Source organism: Balaenoptera borealis (genome assembly GCF_965194805.1).
Source record: "Balaenoptera borealis genome assembly, chromosome: 11".
NCBI classification, from domain to species: Eukaryota; Metazoa; Chordata; class Mammalia; order Artiodactyla; family Balaenopteridae; genus Balaenoptera; species Balaenoptera borealis.
Genome location: NC_138868.1, coordinates 102,111,767 through 102,131,695, shown reverse-complemented (window position 1 = coordinate 102,131,695; position 19,929 = coordinate 102,111,767). Strand labels below are relative to the sequence as shown.

The following is a 19,929-nucleotide window of genomic DNA, read 5'->3' as shown; positions in this document are numbered from 1 at the left end:
TCCAGTTTTCCCAGCACCGCTTATTGAAGAGGCTGTCTTTTCTCCATTGTATGTTCTTGCCTCCTTTGTCGTAAATTAGCTGACCATATGTGTGTCAGTTTATCTCTGGGCTTTCTACCCTGTTCCATTGATCTATATTTCTGTTTTTGTGCCAGTACCATACTGTCTTGATTACTGTAGCTTTGTGGTATAGTTTGAAGTTGGGGAGCCTGACTCCTCCAGCTCCGTTTTTCTTTCTCAAGATTGCTCTGGCAGCCCTTGGGTACTGATATTCAGGGGGGAAAAAGAAACACCCATGTGTTAAAAAAAAAAAAATAAAAGATTGCTTTGGCTATTCGGGGTCCTTTGTGTTTCCATACGAATTGTAAAATTTTTTGTTCTAATTCTGTGAAGAATGCCACTGGTAGTTTGTTAGGGATTGCATTGAATCTATAGATTGCTTTGGGTAGTACAGTCATCTTCACGATATTGATTCTTGCAATCCAAGAACATGGTATATTTCTCCACCTGTTTATGTCATCTTTGATTTCCTTCATCAGTGTTTTATAGTTTTCTGAGTACAACAAGTCTTTCACCTCCTTAGGCAGATTTATTCCTAGGTATTTTATTCTTTTTGTTGCAATGGTAAATGGGAGTGTTTCCTTAATTTCTCTTTCTGATTTTTTCTTGTTGGTGTATAGGAATGCCAGAGATTTCTGTGCATTAATTTTGTTTCCTGCAACCTTACCAAATTCATTGATTAGTTCTAGTAGTTTTCTGGTGGCATCTTTAAGATTTTCTATGTATAGTATCATGTCATCGGTAAACAGTGACAGTTTTACTTCTTCTTTTCCAATTTGTATTCCTTTTATTTATTTTTCTTCTCTGATTGCCGTGGCTAGGACTTCCAAAACTATGTTGAATAAGAGTGGTGAGAGTGGACATCCTTGTCTTGTTCCTGATCTTAGTGGAAATGCTTTCAGTTTTTCACCATTGAGTATGATGCTTGCTGTGGGTTTGTCATATATGGCCTTTATTATGTTGAGGTAGGTTCCCTCTATGCCCATTTTCTGTAGTTTTTTTTTTTTTATCGTAAATGGGTATTGAATTTTGTTGAAAGCTTTTTCTGCATCTATTGAGATGATCATATGGTTTTTATTCCTTAATTTGTTAATGTGGTATATCACATTGATTGATTTGCATATATTGAAGAATCCTTGCATACCTGGATAAATCCCACTTGATCATGGAGTATGATCCTTTTAATGTGCTGTTGGATTCTGTTTGCTAGTATTTTGTTCAGGATTTTTGCATCTATGTTCATCAGTGATATTGGTCTGTAATTTTCTTTTTTTGTGATATCTTTTTCTGGTTTTGGTATCAGGGTGATGGTGGCTGCGTAGAATGAATTTGGGAGTGTTTCTCCCTCTGCAATTTTTTGGAAGAGTTTGAGAAGGATTGATCTTAACTCTTCTCTAAATGTTTGATAGAATTCACCTGTGAAGCCATCTGGTCCTGGACTTCTGTTTGTTGGAAGATTTTTAATAACAGTTTCAATTTCATCACTTGTGATAGGTCAGTTTATATTTTCTAATTCTTCCTAGTTCAGTCTGGAAAATTGTACCCTTCCAAGAATTTTTCCATTTCTTCGTGGTTCTCCATTTTATTGGCATATAGTTGTTTGTAGTAGTCTCTTTTTTTTTTTTTTTATAATTTTTTTTTTTTTTTTTAATTTATGGCTGTGTTGGGTCTTCATTTCTGTGCGAGGGCTTTCTCCAGTTGTGGCAAGCGGGGGCCACTCTTCATTGCGGTGCGCGGGCCTCTCACTATCGCGGCCTCTCTTCTTGCAGAGCACAGGCTTCAGACGCGCAGGCTCAGTAATTGTGGCTCATGGGCCCAGTTGCTCCGTGGCATGTGGGATCTTCCCAGACCAGGGCTCGAACCCGTGTCCCCTGCATTGGCAGGCAGATTCTCAACCACTGCGCCACCAGGGAAGCCCTGTAGTAGTCTCTTATAATCCTTTGTATTTCTGCAGTCAGTTGTGATTTCTCCTTTTTCATTTCTAATTGTACTGATTTGTGTCCTCTCCCTTTTTTTCTGATGAGTCTGGCTAAGGGTTTATCAATTTTGTTTATCTTCTCAAAGAACCAGTTGTTTTTTTTTAAGAGATTAGAAGTGGTCCCTGATCAGATTCAGGGCCAGTTGCTTCTCGGAATGTTTGGTGATATTCTTTTTTTTTTTTTTTTTAAAGTTTAATTTTTATTTATTTATATATTTATGGCTGTGTTAGGTCTTCGTTTCTGTGCGAGGGCTTTCTCTAGTTGTGGCAAGTGGGGGCCACTCTTCATCGCGGTGCGCGGGCCTCTCATTATCGCGGCCTCTCTTGTTGCGGAGCACAGGCTCCAGACGCGCAGGCTCAGTAATTGTGGCTCACGGGCCTAGTTGCTCCGCGGCATGTGGGATCTTCCCAGACCAGGGCTCGAACCCATGTCCCCTGCATTGGCAGGCAGATTCTCAACCACTGCGCCACCAGAGAAGACCAAAGAACCAGTTTTTAGTTTTATTGATCTTTGCTATTGTTTTCTTTGTTTCTTTTTCACTTACTTCTGCTCTGATCTTTATGATTTCTTTCCTTCTACTGACTTTGAGTTTTCTTTGTTCTTCTTTCTCTAGTTGTTTTAAGTGTAGGGTTAGATTGTTTATTTGAGATTTTTCTTGTTTCTTGAGGTGAGATTGTATTGCTATAAATTTCCCTCTTAGAACTGCTTTTGCTGCGTCCCATAGGTTTTGGGTTGTCGTGTTTTCATTGTCATTTGTTTCTATGAATTTTTAAATTTCTTCTTTGATTTCTTCAGTGATCTCTTGGTTATTTAGTAGCACACTGTTTAGCCTCCATGTATTTGTGTTTTTTACAGTTTTTTTTCCAGTAATTGATTTCCAGTCTCATAGCGTTGTGGTCAGAAAAGATGCTTGATACAATTTCAATTTTCTTAAATTTTCTGAGGCTTGATTTGTGACCCAAGATGTGATCTATCCTGGAGAATGTTCCATGCGCACTTGAGAAGAAAGTGTAATCTGCTGTTTTTGGATGGAATGTTCTATAAATATCAATTAGATCTATCTGGTCTGTTGTGTCATTTAAAGCTTGAGCTTCCTTATTTATTTTCTGTTTGGGTGGTCTGTCCATTGGTGTAAGTGGGGTGTTAAAGTCCCCTACTATTATTGTGTTATTGTCGATTTCTCCTTTCATGGTTGTTAGCATTTGCCTTATGTATTGAGGTGCTCCTATGTTGGGTGCATAAACATTTATAATTGTTATATCTTCTTGGATTGACCCTTTGATCACTATGTAGTGTCCCTCCTTATCTCTTGTAACAGTCTTTATTTTAAAGTCTATTTTATCTGACATGAGTATTGCTTCTCCAGCTTTCTTTTGATTTCCATTTGCATGGAATATCTTTTTCCATCCCTGCACTTTCAGTCTGTATGTGTCCCTAGGTCTGAAGTGGGTCTCTTGAAGCAGCATAATATGGGTCTTGTTTTTGTATCCATTCAGCCAGTCTGTGTCTTTTGGTTGGGGCATTTAATCCATTTACATTCAAGGTTATTATCGATATGTATGTTCCTATTACCATTTTCTTAATTGTTTTGGGTTTGTTTTTGTGGGTCTTTTTCTTCTCTTGTGTTTCCCGCTTAGAGAAGTTTCTTTAGCATTTGTTGTAAAGCTGGTTTTGTGGTGCTGAATTCTCTTAGCTTTTGCTTTGTCTGACTTCTCCATTGAATCTGAATGAGATCCTTGCTTGGTAGAGTAATTTTGGTTGTAGGTTTTTTTCTTTCATCGCTTTAAGTATATCCTGCCACTCCCTTCTGGCCTGCAGAGTTTCCACTGAAAAATCAGCTGATAACCTTATGGGGATTCCTTTGTATGTTATTTTTTGTTTTTCCCTTGCTGCTTTTAATATTTTTTCTTTGAATTTAATTTTTGTTAGTTTGATTAATATGTGTCTTGGTGTGTTTTTCCTAGGGTTTATCCTATATGGGACTCTGTATGCTTCCTAGACTTGGGTGACTATTTCCTTTCCCATGTTAGGGAAGTATTCAACTATAATCTTTTCAAATATTTTCTCAGACCCTTTCTTTTTCTCTTCTTCTTCTGGGACCCCTATAATTTGAATGTTGGTGCATTTAGTGTTGTCCCAGAGGTCTCTGAGACTGTCTTCAGTTCTTTTCATTCTTTTTTCTTTATTTTGCTCCTCGGCAGTTATTTCCACCATTTTGTCTTCCAGCTCACTTATTTGTTCTTCTGCCTCAGTTATTCTGTTATTGATTCCTTCTAGTGTATTTTTCATTTCAGTTATTATGTTGTTCATCTCTGTTTGTTTGTTCTTTAATTCTTCTAGATCTTTGTTAAACATTTCTGGTATTTTCTCAATCTGTGCCTCCATTCTATTTCCGAGATTCTGGATCATCTTTACTATCATTACTCTGAATTCTTTTTCAGGTAGATTGCCTAGTTCCTCTTCATTTATTTGGTTTTGTAGATTATCTTGCTCCTTCATCTGTGACATATTTTTTTGCCATCTCATTTTTTTTTTTTTTTTTTTTTTATGAGTGTGATTGTGTTCCTGTCTTACTGGTTGTTTGGCTTGAGGCTTCCAACACTGGGGTTTGTAGGCTATTGGGTAGAGCTGAGTCTTGGTGCTGAGATGAGGAACTCCCTGAGACCTCACTCTGATGAATATTCCCTGGGGTCTGAGGTTCTCTGTTAGTTCAGTGGTTCATAAGAGGGAGGCCGGGGAGATCAGGAGAGGCAGGTGGGAGGGGCCCTCCAGGAGGAGCTGAGCTGGAGAGAAGCAGAGGGCAATTGCCTCGCCCACTCGGGCCCAGGGAGCCTGCTGAACTCCCAGGCCGATCCCCTGCCCTCCAAAGCCCTCTCCAGGCTGCATAGCTCCTTGGGGGCATAGGAGGGAGGACAGGGAGATCAGGAGAGGCAGGCAGGAGGGGCCCTCCCAGACGGAGGAGCAGGAGAGGAGAGGAAGGCGTTTGCCCTGCCCACTCAAGCCCAGGAAGCCTGCTGGGCTCCCAGGTGAGGCCCCCCTGCCCTCTGAGACCAGGGATGAGGAGCAACCTGGGCCCCTTCTGTTCCTTGAGCATAAGCCCCACCCCCCACAGCCCCCAGGGCCTTTTTCAGCCCTGTGGGTCCTGAGCATTGGCCCCGCCCACTGCCCAAAACTCACCCTTTCTTAGGCCCTGCCCTCCATAGCCAAGGCCTTCCCCCCCACCCTTTTCTTTTTTCCTCTTCTTCTTTTTTACTATTGTGGTATTGTTGTACCTTCCGGTTGTTGATTCATCTTTATTTTTATTTTTATATTCTTCCTGACATAGGTTAGTTTCCTAGTCTAATTTTATTTTTTACTTTGTTATTTATTTTATTTTATTTTTTTTGGCTGCCCCAGGTGGCTCGTGGGATCTTGGTCCATGAACCCAGGGTCGGGCCGAAGCTTCTGCAGTGGGAGCTCTGAATTCTCAGTATTTTTAAAGTGAAAACACACAGGCTTAAATGGTCCAGGGACCTTGTTTCCAGCATATCACCCTCTCTTCTCTTGTCCTCTATCTCCAGTTTCTGATCCTTTCAGCATATAAATGTGTTTAAACCTCTTCTTTAAAAAAAAAAAAATTAAACAGTCCCTTACTTGATCTCATTCTCTGGTTAAACCTCATCTCTTAATCCACAGCCAGGCATCTTAAAATGTAGGCTGGTCTTCATTCCCCCAGCTCTCATCCTGACCTCTGTACCCTGCAGGAGAGCCCTTATTCTCACTGAAACTGCTTTGCTCAGGCCACCAATGACCTTTTAGTGCTAAATCCTATGGTACCATTTTCTTTAACTTTCTATTTTTTCAAACTTACACAATTATTTCAAACTTACAGAAAAATGGCAAGAATAGCACAGAGAACCCCCAAATATCCTCACTGATTCACCACTTTTTAACATTTAGCCACATTTCTTCATTCTCTCTCTTTCTGTAGATCTCCCACTCTCCATTTGTAGACAAACAAATCTACATTCTATCATTTATAGTATTATTGTTTGTATCATCATTACTTAGTTTGTCTGAATCATTTGAAACTTGCATATATGAGTTGCATACATCACTCCCTTTTCATGGCACCTTTTTACTTGTCTTCTCTGCAGAGTTGAACCCTGTTCACTGATTTCCCTTCCTTGAAGTCTTCATGTCTCAGGTTCCGTGACACTGTTTTATCCTGGTCAGCTTTCTGCCTCTCTGGCAATCCCTTTGTAATCTTTTACCTTCTCTACCTCTGCTCTCCCTTAAAATATTCTTACCAATTTCTCCAGAGCCCTGTTTTTGACCTTCCTTTCTTCTCCCACTACCTACAATTCCTGGGGCAGCTCAGCAATTCCCATGGCTGCAACCCACCAGGGAATTCTTATGATGCAAATGCACATAGGCTAACTCAGATGTCTCTCCTGAGTTCTAGGTCCTCCTCCCTACAGGCACCTCCAAACTCAACGTCAGGCCCACTGCTGGCCTCACACACCCCCCTTTCATTCCCAGCACCAAAGCCCTCCTTTTCTTCCTCAGTGGTGTTGGTGCCACTAATCAGACACTCAGAAACTATTCTCTTTCTCTCTCCCACGTTCACCTTGTATTTAAGCAATTGCTAAGTTTGTTCATTCCACTTCCTGACCACCTCAAGGCAGGGGCTGAGGGGGATCAGATGCTGTCCTAACCTGCCAGGAGTTCAGTCCAGCTGGTGGAAGAGGATATACCCACCGTCCTGCAAAGTGAACTGATGACATGTGGAGTGTGGGGCAAACAGAGCAAATGCTGCCACCTTTCCAGTTCTCCCATCATCTCTTGCAGAAATTACAGCAGAAGTCGCCTGACTGGTTTCGCTGTCTCTGCAATCTTATTATTCTCTTCCAATCTATTCTTCAGACCTTCCCAGTTTGTTAACATGCAAGCCCGATGATGTCATTAACCTGCTTACAATTTGCCAGTGGCTTCCTGCTCTCCGTAGGATAAAACTGAAAATCTTTTGATCGGCATAAAAAGCCTTTCATGGCCCCTAGCTGACCTGCCCAGCCCTGTGTCCCTCATACTTTGCCCTTTAGCTACTGAACTCCAGGTAATACTCAGGACAGACTAGATTGCCCTGCATTTTTACACCTCTGCTCCCATTTGTCTGTTTGGCATATTTTGACTCATCCTTCTAGGGTCAGCTCAGGTGCTATCTCTTTTCAGGAAGCTTTTCCTGTCTTTTTAGGGCAGAATTAGGTGCTCTTTTAGTTACACTAAAAGAAAGAATTAAATTATACCTACTTTTATATCACTGCATTATAATGATTACATAACTGTCTTCCCACTACCAAAAGTTTTAAGCTCCTTGAGGGTAGGAATCATTTTTTTTTAAAAAAAGGATCTTTTGTCGAGTTTTATTTACTTTTCTGAAGAGTTTTTTTAAAAAAACATGTCTTTTGGGCTAGTCACCTAAAAGCTAGTGGTTGGAATATAGTAGGTACTCAATAAATATTTGTTGTCTGAATTATTTTGATTTCACGTAAAGGTATCTCTTAGTACTGAGTTACTCATTGTTAGAGTAAGTTTACTGAGGGATATGCAGATTCTTTGAAAATCATCTTTCAAGAAAAAGATTTCAGATGAGGCCCATTTTCACTTGAGATTCACTAAATGACCTTTAAATGGTTTTTTAGTCAACCATTAAATATTGAGATCAGCTTTGGGTAAAGCAATGTGCTAGGAGGTGGAGAGGAATACAATGCTAAGGTTCAAGGAGCTTATCGTGTAGTTGGTACAAAAGAAACACAGGCAACAGCTAATGAGACAATGGCCGAATAGGATTAAACCCTGGAGGAGTGGTTCCAGCCACATGCACAACAGGACAGGGGTGGGAGAGGCAGGAGGGGGACCACAGAGAAGCCATCGGAGGTGGGTAGTTGAAGAGGAGAAAAAAAGTCAGCCTGGAGGTTTGTATGCTGAGTGCCCCGCCAGCATACAGGATGCAGCGAACACCTAACAGATCCTTTCTGAATAAAGAAAGGGAAACATTCCTTGGGCCGCTCTGTCTTGCTGTCATTTTAGATGCAACAATCTTAAGATGTTTTGCTCCTTATTGTCTTTACTCAGGAGTGGGTTAGAAACAAATGAGTCTTGTACCCTCAGAGATGAAACAGTATCCTTTTTGCTTTCTTCTGTACGAAGTTTTTTTTACTGTCTCTGCCTAGGGCCATGCCATGCATTAAGCACTGTGATTTTACCTTGATTATTTTATCACTGGCCGAGACGCCTACGATTTTCCATAGTGACAAGTGTGAAAGCTAGAGTTTGCAAGAATCTTACATGCTTCAACTGTGTTTCCTATAGTAATTTAAGTAACTAGAGATAAAGGATCATAGATTTATAGCATTTTGCAGCTGGGATGGACCTTGCAGTTCATTTTGGCCAATGCTTCGTTTAAGAAAAAAGAAACTTAAGGCTCGGGGGAAGCTGAGATTTGCCCAAGTCACGCATCAAGTAAATGGCAGGTCAGGGCCCAGAACTCCCTGTCTTCTGACCCAGTCCTTTACCCACAACACATAACAAGCCTTAAGGCGTTTCCTTTGTCCCCTCGATCCTGTTGGCCAAGCTGCCTAGGCTCTCCATCAGGTCTGGTAGGAGACCCTGTCCTCTAGGTCCACTTCTAGGAGACATTTGGCCCCATCCTCCCAACTTCTGGGTGTGGCCTCCCTGGCATCAGCTTTTAGGAAGCTTCAGGTGAATGGCTGTTTTCATTTCTTTCTTTCTTTTTTTTTTTTTTTTTGGCAACTCTAAGAGTAGCCTGGAGGCTACTGCAGAGGCAAAAAGATGATTTGAGCCGTCCCCCTTTTCTAACTTTTCTGAAACTGGAATGAATTTTCTTCTTCTTCTTCTTACTTTTCCACTGTACATAGTTTTAACTAATGATGTCAACAGGCCCTATAGGCTGGGTGATTTCAAAGGGCTTTATCCCTTCTGAAGCAGGTATAAAACCCGGTCCAAGAGCAACTGCCCCACGTAACACTATACACTGGATTAAGAAGACATCAGCTGCTAGAGCTTTTCTTGATTCTTCTAGCAAAACAATCAGTGGGGACGGTTTCATAAAAATCTTCCCTGAAACTGCATTGTGATTTCAAAGTAGTAAACCCATGGCCAAAAAAGGGATGTCATCACGCTAAATTACTAGGTAGTAGGTGTTTATGTTCTGCAAACGAGGGCTCAGTGAGGCTCTGAGGATTCCCACCCATTTTTAGGGACCATATCCCCCATCACCTAGGGATACTATATGACTGATAACTCCAAAAGGAAACAGACTTGGGAGCAGCAGAGTATTGGACAATATTTTGGAACTGTGATTTTTTTTTTCCTGCCTGTACTTTCTCCATGCCATTCCTCTGAATGTTTGAAGAGTGATATGATGATTTTTCTCTAGGAAATAGAACGTTGGGAAAGTGGGTAGGGTTGGCTAGCTGAGCAAGTAATGACCCATCTGGGCAGAAGGCAGTCTTACCCATCAGAAGGTGGCATAAGAATAAACCCTTAAGTGATAAGATGTCAGTCACAAACATCACTTAGATCCAGCAGTAACCCTTGAAACACACTTAAAATTCAATCTAGCAGGTGACCTTTAGCTGTTGGGCTCTTTGATGCCATTTGTCTTCAGGGTCGATAGCGACATTTCCAACCTCTCTGGTGTTCTGAATAGACGGCTTGTCAGTTACTCTGACGGGGTAGGAGATCTAAGGGGGTAAAACATATACAGCACGTTAACTGGATTCATTTTAGTCTTATGGCCATGGGGCTCGAGTCTGTACTCTAGAAAGAGGTCCTGCAGGGTTACATTTTATTTATAGTTCATTTCAAGGATTCATCTCAGTCCTTAGGCATCTGGATTATTCCCAAGGAAAATGGGAATAAACAATGTTTTCTCTTGCAGGGATGACGTGAGAATTGGTGTTTTGAGGTCAAACTACTAATTATTGGGTTGGACAAAAAATTCGTTCCGTAAGATTATGGAAAAAAACCTGAATGCTCAATACATACTCAGGGGACCTGATTTTAGAACAGTTATCTGAGCCAGACGCTGCAACTAATGTTTAAGTATGCCAAACAAATAATGAAATAACACTGTACTCCAAGATGATGATAAGAACAATAAAAATAACTAATATACATTGAATGCTCATGATAGCTGTCCTAAGCACTTCATATATGTTAATTCTCACAACAATCTTACCAGGTATGTACCTTTTATTATCCCCTTTTTGCAAATGAGATAACTGAGGAACAGAGAGGTTAAGTAACTTGCCCAGAATCAACAGCTAGTAAGCAGAGGAGCCAGGCAGTCTAACTCCAGAGACTGTACATTTAGCGATTTTGCTAAATTAACTCACTTATTAGAAATATCATCTTTGACTTGCAGACTGTAGTTTTGACACCCCATAAATTGGAATGATGTAGGTTAGTGGTGCTCAACTTTAGATAGATATTAGAATAACCTAGGAAGCTTTTAAAAATTAATGTTCTGGTCCCATCCCAGATCAATTAAATCAGAAGCTCTGGGGGTGGCCCCAGATATGAGTCTCGTACTTTGAAAGCTCCCCAGGTGGGTCTAACCTGAAGACAGGTTTGGGAGCCAGTGATGAAGGCAGCGACGTGGGATTTAGGTCCCCAAATTATTGATGGATTTAGGTTCCCAAATTATGGAGGCTCTCATTAGCTACCTGTTTTAAGTCAAGGAATTAGATTGTCTTCTGTGCTATACGGAATTCTAGCCACCAGGTAGCATTTCAGAGAGCAAACTTAAAGTTCTGCGATAGTAACGTTGGCAAAGATTCTGGCGGTAATTATCCAGTACACTCTCTAGTGCTTCTGTACCATCCCTGGTAGACGTTCCTCCCCTCGCTGCCTAATCACTTGCCCCTTCTCCAGGCAGGAGTTATCTGCTTGTCACTATTCGTATAGGTTTAAAGATCTTGACGGAAAAAGAAGGAACAAGGTGGCTTGTGAACAGTTCCTTTCTGTGGGAGACCTGGTCCTTTCAAACACTCCCTGGAGGAAAATGTTAGACCTTTGAATCTCTGTTTTATCAATGATGAACGTTATTTTCCATCCTCGAGAGACCTAAATGCTATAAAGTTCTTCCTTATAAGAGCAGTGATAGGTCTGTCTGTAATTTCTATCCCTCTGCCCTTTGAAATAACGTAGAATAAGTTAATCCCTCTTTCGGAAAACAGCCCTAAACTGGTAGAACCTAAGATGCCTTCCCCAAGCCTTCTCTTATATAGAGGACTTCTCAAGACGTCTTTGTCATTCCTCCTGGGAAAGATTATGCATATGAGGTCCTGTGGCCCCCCTGCTTTGTCACCTGCAAGATGCTGGTCTCCCCATTTCTAAACTGATGTCCTTAATTTAGAAATTTAGATTCAGGATTTGATACTTGTTTTGTTAAATTTCCCCTGGTGGGCTGTGCGGTGTGAGAAGCGGCAAGGTGGAACGCTGGAAAAAGCATGGGGTTTAGAATCTGTCATGGCTGCGTTTAAATTCTCACTCTGCTGCTGACTTTTACTTCATACTTATGCAGACAAGTATTCAATGCAGAAAGAGGCAAAAATACTTGTTAAATATTAACTAGTAAGCAGGCATTTGACAGTGAAGATAACCTCATTCCTTACTACTCAAGGTAGCTTCTCTGGCACAAGAAAGACAATTTGTTCCTCTTGTTTTGGGTGTAACCCCTTCCTACCTGAATGCTTCCCTATCACAATTGCGCTACTAATATATACAAATAAGGGAAATAGTGTGAAAGTTTCAGTACTTAAAGGTTGATCTGAAAATGGGAATAAATGAAAATATAACTTTTTCCATGTTTGAATTCTCACCGCTAATACAAGGAACAAAATGTACTATTGGATCATGGCAATTTTTAAATTACAAATGGAAGTAATCAACAGGTTTTGAGTGATTACCTACTCTGCAAATGGAAAACTTCACAATACCATGGAACAGTTTAACTTGTGCTGAGATGGAAAGTTTGGAGTTATAAATGCTATAAATGCTCAAGGTCAGGAACCACTTCTCATGTTTCCATCTCTCAGTCCCTCACTGGTTCCAGAAACATGGGATGATAATAAAAGTATTAGATTTTACAGCTTCTGTCATCATTTTCTCAAAGGCTTCAGTCCCTTACTGCCATGACGTTAAACAGATACACAACTTATTTAAAAGAAAAATCAACTCCATCCTGGAGGAGAAATGAAGGTCGGGGCAGGAAAAAAAAATCTAAATAGGCTGCCTAAGCAGGCAAGGAAATAATCCTTTTTTAAACCTCAAACACACAATGTCTTGGACAAGCTGGAGCCTTGGAGAAGTTGGGTTTATTCCTAGATCTGCCACTAGGGGGTTTGATTCCCGGCTTTTGTAAAGGGGACTTAGTTTAGTTAATTTGGTTTTTCACTGGTGATATTAATTGTTTGATTAACAACGATGGGATCCCTTATGGAGCTCTGATAAAAAGTTTACAAATGAAAAATACATTGTCCTACGCTTCCTTCCCCAGAGAACATAGGATGTATAATATTTCCATCCACAGGCTGTTTTGGTAGAACTTGGTGTCTGAATCACTCCACTAAGTCTCTGGGTGAGTAAAACATACTTCTACATTATCTCTTTGAAAGTGGAATGGGACACAACCTCTGCTAGCTATTTCTTTTTTTTTCCTTGGCGAACCATTCTATTAATACCAATCAAATCGAGAAAATGATCAAATGAAATTGCATTTTGAGCATCATAAGCTGTGTAATGTCTATTCTGTTAAATTGGGGCCATAATTGCTTCTCCACTGAAAAGATACAACAAAGACAGCAATCATGGCATGTCATTATCCCAGACTAGAAAACCGGCCTTTGCTGGGAGGACTTCAAAGGCTTGTGGTTCTCGAATTGCATTTGGCTGCTATTGTTGGAGCGCAGGCAATCTTGATTAGGTGTTTACACTGAGGTAAGGCGCAGAGCAGAGCGCCTGAGTGCCTGGGTCTAGAGCCATTAAAAAATTGTACATTATGTTCCTGGCTTTGAAGTGAGGGTTTATATGTAGGAGAGCAACTCAGATTGAGTACAGCTGAGCTAGATTGGGCTGCTACTTCTCTCTCAAAGAAACTCATCAGGTTCTTAGAGAATCAGCGCCACAAAAAAAGTTGATGCTTTTCCAAGAGCTGTATGTGAATCACTGTGTATCCGCAGAGACACACACTGAAACATGTTTAAATAGAATATCACTGTGTGGTCCTGCAGTCTTGGGAGGTTCGGGTCCTTTTTTCCTCTATTGCTTTCTGTTAATAACCTTGTGTTTAGATGTCGTGGGGAGTCTCGCATTAATTTATTAGGTTCCTTGTTATTCTCATTCCTTGATGGTGTTAACAACGAGCATATATCCCAGTTAAAATAGGCCAGAGAATCCTATTTTTCTAAATGTGGTATTTGCTTGCCATCATTCCAACACAGCTGTTATTGAATCCCCCTCTTTGGGGCATAATCAGCGGACTCAGTTGATGTTTCTTTGTCAACTTGGCTAGTGAGCGATCTGCAGTTTTAACTCTGTCCTATTTCTAATACACTTTGCTCTGTGTCGGTTTGCACCTGCTAAGATCAATGCTACTGCCCCCTGTATTGACACACGGCCAGCAGAAGAGGTGAAGGCATGGCAACACAGAGAGCCCGCCGCGGTCAGGCTCCAACACGGGGATTTAGTACAGCTGTTTGAATTATCTGGGGATTTGTATTAATTATTCAGCTATTAGAGACAAAACACCTGAAACCTGAAATGTTTTGGCTCTGCCTGGCCACTTTCTCCATCCTGTAGAACACTTCGTAATGTATCAGTATTTAGCACATACGTGCTCAGGAAGACATTGATGACACTGACACCTCTGGGTATATTATTTTTACATTCGTTTTCCAGATAAGATACTTGAGCTTTTAACAACCCCAAACTAATTATGCCAGTCACCTACTTTAAAATCCTTTGATGCTGTTCCATCGCCCTTACCTTTAAAGGTTTATAAGGCCCTCCCTCCTCTACTCTTCAGCCTCCCCTCCCTGCTCTCTTTAGACTGTACTTTTTCAGGTCTGCTCTTGGGCCACCTGCTCTGGGTCCACGCACGGGGCCATTCTTTGCCTGGAAACTCCCCTTTACCTCACTTATTCTGACCAATCCCATTCACTGTTCTAGCCTTGGCTGAAATATAGTTAGCCTTCCCTGACGCCCTGGAGGAGGTTATACCAGATGCACCTGAGCTCACGGCCTTAGTGCCCTGTCCTTTCCCTTGTGTGATGAGTTTCACCCTGGTCATTATGTTTGTCTCGCCTCTAGATGTTAAGTCCCATGAGGGCAGGAAAAGTAGGGACTCCTTGCTGGACCGTTCAGCTCCAGAGGCGCTACTCCCATGAGCTACGTGGTGGTTCTGGATGTACCTGGCGCATATGTGCTCAATAAATATTACTGAGTGAGAAGATCAATCTACATTGCTCACTGGACGCTCCGTTTACATCAGAACACATCTAATGCATCGTTTATCTGGCTAGATCTGTGGTTTATATTAAAGCCTGGAGGCTGTCAGCAAAACAAGGTGGAAGCTAGGATCCCATCTCTGTTCTTTCCCTCGTTGGTTCGGCCCCAGGCCCAATGGCCCTTCAGCAGTTCAGCCCTTGGCATTTGCTGTTCCCTTTTCCAAGGAAGCCCTTTCCTCAAATATTTGCATGGCGCTCTCTCCCACCTCCTTTGTGATCTATTTACAGTTGTAACCCCACTCCCAGCATCCCCTCTCCCTCTGCTCTGCTTCATTTCTCTCCTCACCATTACATCACCTACTAATACGCTGATTATCTGTTTTGTCTGTTGTCTGTCTCCTCCTAATAGAAGGTTAGCCCCACGAAGGCTGGGATTTTTGTCTGCTTTGTTCACAGATGTATTCCAAGTACTTAGGACAATGCCTGACACATAATAAGCTCTTAATAATTATATGCAAATGAACGAAGCAATCAACCATTTTCAAGAACGCAAAAGAGATTTTTAGGAATGTGTTGTGAAATGTCTGTGAAGGTTGATTAGCTAGCGACCTGAACTCCCCATAACACAACTCAGAATATTGTAAGTGTGACCTCTGGATGGTCACAGGATTCAAACTGCTCCATTACTAAAATCCTTCAATGATTCCATGTCATGTAGAGGAAAGGCCTAACTCTCTAGCACAGTAGTTCTAAGACTTGAGCATGTATCAGAATCAGTTAGAGGGCTTGTTGAAACACAGAGGTGAAGGCCTCACCCCGGAGTTTCTGACTCAGGAGATCTGGGCTGGGGCCCGAGAATTTGCATTTCTAATGAGTTGCCAGGCGATTCTGATGCTGCTGGTCCAGGGACCACATCCTGAGAGCCCCCACTTTAAAATGACACACAGGGGCCTACATGAAAGGCCCATGCCCATTTCTCTAGCCTAAATACGCACACTCCCATCCTCATGATCTAGTCATGCACAGCACGAAGTTCTCCTTAACTAACTCGCTAGGTTAAGTAACACTCTCCAGTCCTTTCTTAAGACAGTGGGCCGAATGCTCATGGCTGGTCGGCTACTCTGTGGTATGCCTTGGTACGTCTATTTCCACTAGTTGAGTTATATGTTTACCAAGAGTCTTTTACGTGTGTTCTCAAACCTGTCTATTCCTATTGTACGTGTTGTTAAAATTATGAACTTTCTTTTTAAAGGTTAGATCATCTGGAGAAATCTGAGTGTGAATAGAGAGTTGTTTCCATGAAAAATAAGTTAAATAATTTAGAATGACCCAATAAAGCAAATGGAAAAATAACAACTGAGGGGGGGGGGTCTGTAAAAGACTAGGGGAACAGTCACAAAAATCTAGAAAGATTATGATCTTAGATCGTTTCTAAACACTTTTTAAGTTTTTATGTTGCTTTCAAGCAATCAGAAGTGGACACCAAAAATCTTTCAAACTGATGTGAGAAAGACAATACAAAACTGTCGTCCATAGAATATACACTGACAGGAAGGCCCAGCCCCTCAGTAAAAGGTTGGCGAATTAATGTGTATTTATATACTTTAAGTGAAAGTAAAGTACTTAAGGTCATCGTTTGTCATATCTGCTTTAACCACTTTACTTGATTAACTGACCAACTGCCTGTTCGTGACCAGCACCAAAGTGGTTCCTCCCGTACCCACAGGTCTCTACTTAAACGGTGTCCTTTCTCGCCCTCATGCCACCCCATATGCTCTCTCTGCCTGTGGTAACTTTGCTGTCCACCTCCACCTGTTACTTTCTACTTCTCCCTAAAGACTCAGTTCAATGACTGCCTCTTCCGTGAAGCCCTCTCTGACTTCCCCCGACAGACTTGGGTACTTCTTCTTCTGGGTTCCTTTGGGACCAGACATGTCTCCAGGACAGCAGTTGTCACTTGGTCCTGACTGTTTACATGTCTGCTTCCCACTTGGCCGGAAGCGCCTGAAGAGCATATACACTGACAGCAGTGTATAAAATGACCACAGAATCGTAGCATTTGGGGGCATTCAGTAAAGAGGCAAAGGATGGTTCCCATCACCATAGCTCTCGACTTCACTGCACAACAGTGCACTATGGCCTGGGTAAGACAGCACAGAATTATCAGGTTCTCCAGGCACATTTTTGACAGCTATCCTTAGACATGATTAATTCTGTTAAAGTTCTGGTTTTCGAAAGGGCGTGCTTCAGTTATGGGGAAAGTTTTCTTTCCATGGATCCCTCCTCAGTAATGTCGAATTAATGAAGTGTCACTCCACAGACCAGATAAATAAGTGCTGAATAGTGCATACAAGAAAGATGGCTTAAGAAACTTCTTGTATTGAAAAACCATAAAGTTCAATTTAAATTATGCTGTCATAAGTAAGTGCTCTTGTTGTGGTTGCACAGGGCAAAATAAAAAAAAAAAGATCAATCAATGAACATACACAGAGTACCTACTCTGTAGAAGAATATTTTTAATGAGTATAATATGAGACATGGGACTCAAAAACACCACCAAACTGGAAGAATTCTATAAAAAATAATTCTGTGTTTCTAACCAAACATAATTAGAAAAAGATGATCATAATTTAAATAAAGGTAAAGTTTAATTTTATAGACAACCAAAAGTTTCACAAACCATGAAATTTAAAACCATGGAAAAGGAGAGTGTTATATCACTTAGATATTAATCTTATCCAATAGGAGGCTAAATTCAAATCAAATGTTCAATAATAAATATAACATATTTATACAGGGCTATATGATTATGCAAAGTGTTCACATACAGCATCTTATTTGGTCATCTAAATAATCCTGGGTCTGTAGAAGAAGGCAAACATTTGTAACCTCACTCTGATGGGGAAAAACAAAGCTCAGCAAGATTTTTTTTTATTTACCAAAGGGAATAATTGGCTCTAATAATAATGGGGCTCAAATCTGGTCTTTCAATGCCAAATTCCATTATTTAAGTCAAGAGCACAAGCTCATTAGTCTTTTTTATTTTTTCATTTTGAAAGTGGTAAAATTCTGAACCCCCCCCAAAACTATTTAAAAATCACATTCCTTCATAAAAGATGTAGAAAGTGCTTACTGTACGCCAGGCTCTCGGAGTTCAGAGATGAGCCAGCCCAGGCCTTTAGGAGCTCAGAGTCATGTAAAGACATACAGACACATACACTAAATAGTGCAGTGTGGTGTTATGGATTCTAAGGTGGATGTTCAAGGATGAGGGAGGAACTCAGAGAGTCTTCATAAAGGTAGGGGACTTTGAGCTGAATCTCAAAAGCAGGCTGAGATTTTCCCAAGCAAACAAGACAGGGAAAAGGAATCCATCAGCCTGGACAGAGGCCCAGGGGAAACGCTGGGTTCTGGGAGCTGTGAGTTCCCAGAGTATGACTGGAGCATAGGATGCAAGGGAGGAGTGACAAAGGATGAGGCTGAAATGGCAGGAAGGAGCCAGGTCACAAAGGGCCTCGAGTACCACTCTGAGAGTTAGAATTTTATCTTGAAATCAACAGGGACTCTCATTAAGCACGAGCTTGATATGATCAGATTTGTATCTAAGAAGAACACTTGTGAAGGCAGTGGAGAAGATAGATTTGAAAGAGTTGTGATATGAAATTGTACTTCAAAACCAAAGTGTCAAATATTCGTATGTTCCTTATCACCAAGTGTAAATATTTGAAATATAACTGAGACCAAAGGCAACTATTAAAGAAATATTGCCAACAAGTTGGGTACAAGACTGTAGGGTCCTGTAATCCATGGGGCAGTGTTTGATTGACTGGGGACCCTCAGGAGACGGCATGGAGAGTGTGAGGTGTGTCCACCCTCGTTGTGTGCAGTCTTTTGGGAGTCACATCATAGAATGGGCTGCTAGAGCCTACAGATGTTATTCTTTTGACAGCACTTTGTTCTTATTCTACCTGCAGTCACGTCCCTTTCATTTTGAGACACTGTAGCCTGAAAAAAAAAAAAAAGCTGTTTAGGAGAACCTATTCCCGGGGTGGATTCCTTTCTCATGGCTTGAGGAATGACCAGTGGTAATAACAGCTTCCCTTCACTGAGTGTCTGCCACGTGTCAGGAGCTTTGTATAAACTCTTCCAATAGCTCTCCAAGGCAGAAATGGACCCCATACAATAGATGATGAAGATAAGGTTTGAAGAGTCACTTGCTCAAATTTCTAGTTAGTGGTACCACCCAATACACGGAAAAGCCAGCATTTAACCCATGATAGTCTGACTCCCAAACCAGTGTTCTGTTTCAGTTTCATCTCTTCTCCCACTATATTGTGTTGCTCCCTAGGAGAGAATGCTGCTTCCAAGGCTGGGGCCCCAGAGCTTACATAGTCTTTTCTTTCTCATCCATTCACGTCTCAACTCGAATGGTATCTCCTCAGAGAGCCCTTCCCCAAGTACCTCGCTAAATATCCCAGTTACACCCTGCTCATTACTTTATTAAAGAAAGTTGTTTCAGTGTCCTTTGAGATGTTTATCCCTACTTGAAGTTATTTTGTTACATGTTTCCTGTCACCTGACTGGATGTAAGTCCCTTGAAGGCCGGGCTCTGCATGTCTTATTTTCTGTTACATCCCTAGCACTAAGAAGAGTACCTAGCACACAGTGTTGCTCAATAAATGCTTGTTGGCTGAGTTACCTGCTGCCTCAGCAACAGTCTCAAAGACGTGCTGATGCTCAGCATGGGTAGTGGATTCTATATAGGACTTTATATTGTTTTGAAGGCCGTAGGTAATTGAATAACCTTTCTATAGTGCACATTGCAAAGTATCTGTAATTTCTTTAAGAAATTTCAAGGAAAAAACAGAATAACATGTATAAAGCACTTACTGCTCCTTCCTGAGCCCCTACTAAATTTCGCCTTCATCAGCCTTCAAAGTCACATTAGAATCAAGATAGAAAGGTAGCTCAGGACTTCCCTGGTGGCGCAGTGGATAAGAATCTGCCTGCCAATGCAGGGGACACAGGTTCGAGCCCTGGTCCGGGAAGATCCCACATGCAGCAGAGCAACTAAGCCCGTGTGCCACAGCTACTGAGCCTGTGCTCTAGAGTCCGTGAGCCACAACTACTGAGACCACGTGCCGCAACTACTGAAGCCCACACGCCTAGAGCCCGTGCTCCGCTATGAAAGAAGCCACCTCAGTGAGAAGCCCGCGCACCACAACGAAGAGTAGCCCCCGCTCACCACAACTAGAGAAAGCCCGCACGCAGCAACGAAGACCCAAACGCAGCCAAAAAAAAAAAAAAAAAGGTAGCTCGTTGTTCAAGAGCCAATTTCCTTTAATGGTAGATCATAAATCGACTCAAATTCTAGTGAG

General features: G+C 41.5%; 1 protein-coding gene across 3 annotated transcripts in view; it reads right to left on the bottom strand.

Moving 5' to 3' along the window:
- Positions 1-19,929, bottom strand: part of JHY (junctional cadherin complex regulator) — a 63,788-nt gene that overhangs the window by 19,300 nt on the left and 24,559 nt on the right. For 2 of the 3 annotated variants that reach the window (XM_082339809.1, XM_082339811.1), the window contains one exon: positions 9,671-9,784. The exons of the other annotated variant lie outside the window; for it this stretch is intronic. In XM_082339809.1, coding sequence (XP_082195935.1) covers positions 9,671-9,784 — 114 coding nt within the window. The remainder of the gene's footprint in view (positions 1-9,670; positions 9,785-19,929) is intronic. 3 annotated transcript variants of the gene reach the window in all.